At 44.5% G+C, this 6,389-nt stretch overlaps 1 protein-coding gene across 3 annotated transcripts in view; it reads left to right on the plus strand.

Annotated features, from left to right (window-relative positions):
- The window catches only part of kcnab1b (potassium voltage-gated channel subfamily A regulatory beta subunit 1b), a 44,574-nt gene extending 38,512 nt beyond the window's left edge, over positions 1 to 6,062 (plus strand). For all 3 annotated transcript variants that reach the window (XM_080503877.1, XM_080503879.1, XM_080503878.1), the window contains 6 exons: positions 2,945 to 3,030; positions 4,026 to 4,146; positions 4,237 to 4,331; positions 4,437 to 4,557; positions 4,644 to 4,732; positions 4,827 to 6,062. In XM_080503877.1, the coding sequence (XP_080360003.1) occupies positions 2,945 to 3,030; positions 4,026 to 4,146; positions 4,237 to 4,331; positions 4,437 to 4,557; positions 4,644 to 4,732; positions 4,827 to 4,916 (602 nt within the window). In that variant the 3' untranslated portion in view covers positions 4,917 to 6,062. The remainder of the gene's footprint in view (positions 1 to 2,944; positions 3,031 to 4,025; positions 4,147 to 4,236; positions 4,332 to 4,436; positions 4,558 to 4,643; positions 4,733 to 4,826) is intronic.
- The last annotated feature ends 327 nt before the right edge of the window (positions 6,063 to 6,389 follow it).

The raw sequence follows: 6,389 nt of genomic DNA on the forward strand, positions 1-6,389 counted from the left end.
ACCTTCTACTTACATGCAAATGAGCGAGCTGTGGCAGTGCATTTCAGGGGTTTTATCCTCACTGTATAGAGCTGCCTGCTTTCAGCCGTGGTGCTCGGCTAACTGGCTGCTGGTGTACAAGAGAATCAGCCATTTTCTCTCCCCGCTTCATCATAGTTAGTGTTGTTGGAGGCTGGAGTTTGTCACTGGGGGACAGGTCATCACTCCGTCACTGGGCGGACAAAGAGACACACACTTGCACACAAGAGCAATTTACAGTCACCAGTAACCCAAACGTATGTATTCTTGTGTTGTAAGAGGAAACCAGAGTGGTTGTCTCCCAATCGGAAGGTTGCAGGTTCAATTCCCATCTCTGCCATCTCTGCCTGCTTACATACCAAAATGTCCTTTAGCCCCAAACTGCTCCCATTGGAGTGACAGCGCCTTGCATGGCTGGAGACTCCAATGGTGTGTGAATGTGTGTGTGTATGGGTGAATGTGATGAGCTATGTAAAGTGCTTTGGGGCTGCTCACACAACGTAAAAGCACTACATAAGTGAAATCCATTTACCGTACACAATAATAATACAATAAAAGTAATAATGTGCAACAATTATGTCAAAGGGAGAACTGTGAGCGTAGACCAAGAAAAAGCACACACAAGGGCAGAGGTAGAACATGCAAACTCCACAGAGAAAGGTCGTGAAACCTGGATTTACACTGAGGACCCCCTGCGGAGCCGACATGTCTGACAGCTGAGTGAGCTTCACTATTTCTGCTCTCTGTTCCACTGGTTTGACAGACTATAAAGCCCGCTTCACACGGCAGGATAGTGAAGCCGATTTTGGCCCCGGTTCTCTCCTTCCGACAATCTTAAGGACGCTCAGATGATCATACGATAGTCTTATCAGATATTCCTGCCATGTGTGGTGTGTTAAGACTGCTCTCGTCTGCTTGGAAGAATGTCTGGACCGCTCCAATCTGAGATCGGAGATATTCAACATGTTGGATCGTTTTGGCCCAAATTCTCACCGCGTGTGGTGTCCTCCATTGTCCGCCATTGCATCCTCTTCGTCCGCCAGGTTTGTTGACTCTGGAATCATGGTTGATCTCGCGATGTTTGGCGAGATTTCCCATCTGATCTGGGGATGTTCGCAAATGAAATCAGTTGGTGCGTTGCCGAGTGGCTGTACACCACACACGGTGCGACCAAAACTGTTAAACCTGTGGTTATTTTTCGCTGTGTGTGTGTGTGGTCTCTCCGGTTTGGGAAATCTGCTGACAATTTTATAATCCTGCTGTGTGAACCGGGCTTAAGACCCCATCTCTCTGTTGGGCAGGGTTCCCCAATTTAGGTTGAGAATTCGATAAAGCAGAGGTAATACAAATAATATTTTCATATATATACACACGCACAGACACACATAATTCCATTGCCCACAACTTCACCCACGTCACCCTCCAACAATCTGCAGTGGGCTGCAGTGAGTGGGGTGTTGATGGTCTTTGCTGATCACCGCTGTGTGTGGTGTTTGATCACTGGAGCCGATGATTCACCACAGAAACTGTACGTTAAGAAGGCATCCATGTTGCTGTGAATCAAACACCCCGCTACTGGTACTGGGATCTGGGATGGATTATTTAAGCCTTCGCAGACTTTTCATGAAGTGTGTGTGTGTGTGTGTGTGTGTGTGTGTGTGTGTCTCATTGGGAGCAGATGTACTGCTATTCCTCTCCCCTCCCACCTGCTTCACCCACACACACACACTTGCTCTCTGTCTCTCACCGAGCTTCATGTCAGTCCACTGAGAGAACCACTGATGAAAAGGAATCACTCTTTTTTAATCACACCAGGATTCGGTCTTGTCTCCTCACCCTGGTTTCCAGCCGCGGAGCTTTACCTCCAGCACCCGGTGTTTGCACTATGTGCTTATGGAGCAGATGTCTCATGAATGCATTTTAACGCAGTTACTGAAGAAATCTAATTACTTTATCACATTGTTGGTGCGCCGTTCGTTGTGATCAGAAAGTTTGTGCAGAACGACACATTGAAATAAGAGCTGCTTCCCCCTTCTCATTAGAGAAGTCCTTGGTGGAAAACTCCTCTGAGAAAACTTCGCAGGAGTCTTTATTAAAAACTATTTTGCTTATCCACTGATTCACCAGCCGCTACCTCCCTGCAGCGTGCATACACACACACACACACACACACACACGCACACACACACACACACACACACACACGCACACACACACACACGCACACACACACACACACACACGCACACACACACACACGCACGCACGCACGCACGCACGCACGCACGCACACACGCACGCACGCACGCACGCACACACACACACACACACACACGCACACACACACACAGGCACACGCACACACACACACACACGCACACACGCACGCACGCACGCACGCACGCACGCACACACGCACACACACACACACGCACACACACACACAGGCACACACACACACACACGCACGCACGCACGCACACACACACACTCACACACACACACGCACGCACACGCACACACACACACACACACACACACACACACACACACACACACACACACACACACACACACACACACACACACACGCACACACCACTGCAGGCCACAGAGGACGATTTGTTCCGTTGCCAGAGCAGGACAGGTCTTCTTCATTCGACCTCCACTGCATCATTAGTGAGACCCCAGAGACCATCTCTGTTCACACATGACAACAACACACTGAAAACAAGTCGAGCATCCAGTATTCAAGTTGTGTCAAGTATTTCTTTCAGAAATAATGGTATTTTTCTGCTTATGTGTATGACACCAATTAATATAATGAGCTTTGTTCAGGTTGTACAAATGTTGTAACTGTGGCGCCACCACTTGACCAGTTGTTGACAGTGTACATATCTGCTCTTTAATATTTCATTTTGTACAGAGATTGTGAGAGCGATGACACACGTCATCAACCAGGGGATGTCCATGTACTGGGGGACGTCACGGTGGTCCGCCATGGAGATCATGGTGAGCAGTGGAAATCCTCTTTCAAGGCACCGAAACACAACCACAAACAAGTTCACAAAATGTCCCGCAGCTCCTCGTCATAAAGGACAGATTTTTGCAACCTGCTGCACTGCAGCCACATGTGGCTCTTTGGCCCTTCTGAAGTGGCGCCTTGAACCTTTCACAAAATGATGCCTACATTTTCTCTTGTTTTCATTTTATTTGTGCGCATAAAGTCATTTTCAAAAGGATTTTTAACTCTTGGTTAAAATGGGCTTTTCAATAAATCAGAACTAAATTGTATTTAGTTAACTAAAATCAGGTAAACAAACCTAAAATGACCAGGATTTCTAAAAGAAAAAAGCTTAAAAAAGTGAGGCAGAAATACACAAAAGTGCTTTAAAAATGAGGTAAAATAGCTGAAATATCAAAATTGTCTAAAAAATGCTGAAAATTAAAGTTGAAGATCTAGAAATCAGTTAAAAGTTTGCAGCGCCACTTAAATTTGATTTGGTTGAAAGAAACAAAAATGGTTCTTTTGGTCTTGAAGTTGCAAACCCCTGGGAATTTTTTTTTATACAACTGAAAGAAACATTTCATTCATAAAAACAGAGAATGAAGACGGTACAGTTTGAGTTTACTGCTGTCACAAGATCCTATTCTCCCCCACCAGCAAACATATATGAAGATATTAAATTACTTCTTTAGAAAACTGTGGGCCGTAAATTAAGTCAGGTCAAGACCTTTATTTGTTACAAGCATGATTATACCATGCAGTGAAATGTGTTTCGTACCTGTTCCAGACCTAAACACACAAGAAATATATATATGTGATAATAGGTACTGTCTATGTGTAGAAGATAAGCACAATGAGTGAATCTAATAATACACAAGGTGAAAGTGGACGGTAGACTAAATATAAAACTTGGATGGTGCGCAGTGGAAAGATAACAAATCTTTAAGGTCTGTAGAGTTCTCCTCCATGTTGACTTTATCTCCCCTACTCTTTCTATCAGGAAGCATATTCTGTGGCCAGGCAGTTTAACCTGATTCCACCCGTGTGCGAGCAGGCTGAATATCACTTCTTCCAGCGGGACAAAGTGGAAACTCAGCTTCCTGAGCTCTATCACAAGATAGGTGAGTCTATCCTGCAGAGCTCTCCTCTCCTCAGAGGGAGACGTGATGGAGTTTGTGCCCTGCGACTCAGTTTTCATGGCACTTTCACAGGCGTGGGTGTCGTGTCGTGGTCTCCTTTGGCCTGTGGGATTATCACAGGGAAGTACGAGAACGGCATTCCCGAGTGCTCCAGGGCCTCCATGAAGGTAGAAGCTGAATCCTCGGAGCGCATCTGTTCACATCCTGCCTGAACACAATCCAGAGAGACTGTTTAACTGTCACTAATGCTTCTTCTTGCTCTGCTCCTTCAGCCATATCAGTGGCTGAGGGATAAAGTAACGAGTGAGGATGGAAAAAAGCAGCAAGCTAAGCTAAAGGATCTTGCTCACATCGCAGAGAAGCTAGGGTGCACATTACCGCAGCTAGCCATTGGTAAATAACAGCCACGCCAGTGTGTACAAACTCAAGTCTGCTCCTAGCTGCCTCAAAGCCTAATCCTATTCTGTGATGATCTTCAGCCTGGTGCCTGAGGAACGAGGGGGTGAGCTCAGTGCTTCTGGGGTCCTCCAATCCAACACAACTAACAGAAAACCTTGGAGCCATTCAGGTGAGCACGAAGTGACTGTGTGTCATAATGGCTCATGATTCCATCATCTAGTCCAGCGTTGATGATGTGACCTTCGTTTGTTTATTTCGTTCAGGTAATTCCAAAGATGACGGCAGGCATCGCCTCAGAACTGGATCACATTCTGGGCAACCGTCCGCACAGTAAAAGGGACTACCACCATTAGAACAAACCCCATTTAGTGAACTTTGCTCAAATGGCTTCTCAAGGCTCCCGTTTCACAGCCATGGCACCGCAAGCCGTGCCCAGTGTGTGTGTGTGTGTGTGTGTGTGTGTGTGTGTGTGTGTGTGTGGTGCTCTGCTTGCCTCTTTCAACAGTCCTCATTCAGTGTTAAGTGAGCTCCTAGCATGTTGCAGCTACAGCAGCCGACCACTAAGCTGCTGGAGGATCAGGCCCCAGTGATTTCTGAAGATAAAATAAATCTTCACCGCCAACAAACCGTGCAGAGGTGCTGAACCACGGCAACGTCGCACAACAGCATTACATGATTCAGACATAACGCGCCAATGTGGCAACCAGTGCACCCTAAAGAAGCAACCTTAGAGAAACTTATTACTTTCAAAAGCATCACATTAAGCTCACAACAGTAAGAACATAATGAAGTAGAGCTGTATCAAAATGTACTTATTGGTAGAAAAACCTGCATACTAGATGTTTGTGGTGTGTGATGATGTGTGTCAGGTGGCCTGGCCTCAGCAGACTGGATGAACACTGGCCGGTTTCAGCTGGAGCTGAACTGCCAGCGTGATGAATCGTTTCAGTACCGGGTGAACTGAAATTCTGCTCACAATTGTTTTTCACGGATACCAAGAGAGCTAAGTTTAACAAAAACATGTCTAAAGAAAACATCTGTACTGACTGTTACATATAAATATATATTTCCTTAATAAGCAGCTATGTCAAAATGAGATTTGTGTCTCCTTATGTTGGTGTTTTTTTAATTTTTCACTTATGCAAAGAGCCGCAGAGTGTACTTTCCTCCAGTGCTGCTCGTCCACTTTTAGTTTGTACTCTGCCAGATTTTCTGTCAGTAGCAATCATGTCTGATTCATTTAATGAATGTCTGTATTGTGGCTGCAACATTTTTCCAGTCAAAACTGGGGAGGTGATGCTCCCCTTGGGGAGCTTGTGGATTAAACAAAGCCATGTAGCTGATGAAGAGACTCGGTTAAAATAACACCATATGGACCCTGCAGTAAGTGCACCTGGAACACTATTTCTTTCTACCCGAGCTCTCCTACTAGCCAGTTTTATGTATGTTATATTCTGTTTATTCAGAGTAAAAAAACAAGTATTTTTAGTGTTGTTCATCAGGTTTGTACATGAAAATAAAAAGCTTATCATTCTCATGTGATATATCTTAAAGGTGTGAGTGTTTTTTTTTCCATCAATGTTACCTCTTGAACCCATGAAACTCAAGTAATTTTCCCTTATAACTTCAAGGTCATATATATATATATATATAAATATAAATATATATATATATATATATATAAATTATTTCTATTTTTAAAAACATTGAATAAAGATGTGGTGCTCATGTTGTCATTCAGATATGTACGTTGTAAAACAATTGATGAAAAGCAATGGATACTTTGATTCCACACACAACAAATTGTTCCAGACAGAAGCTGATTG

Source organism: Blennius ocellaris, assembly GCF_963422515.1.
Source record: "Blennius ocellaris genome assembly, chromosome: 10".
NCBI lineage: Eukaryota > Metazoa > Chordata > Actinopteri > Blenniiformes > Blenniidae > Blennius > Blennius ocellaris.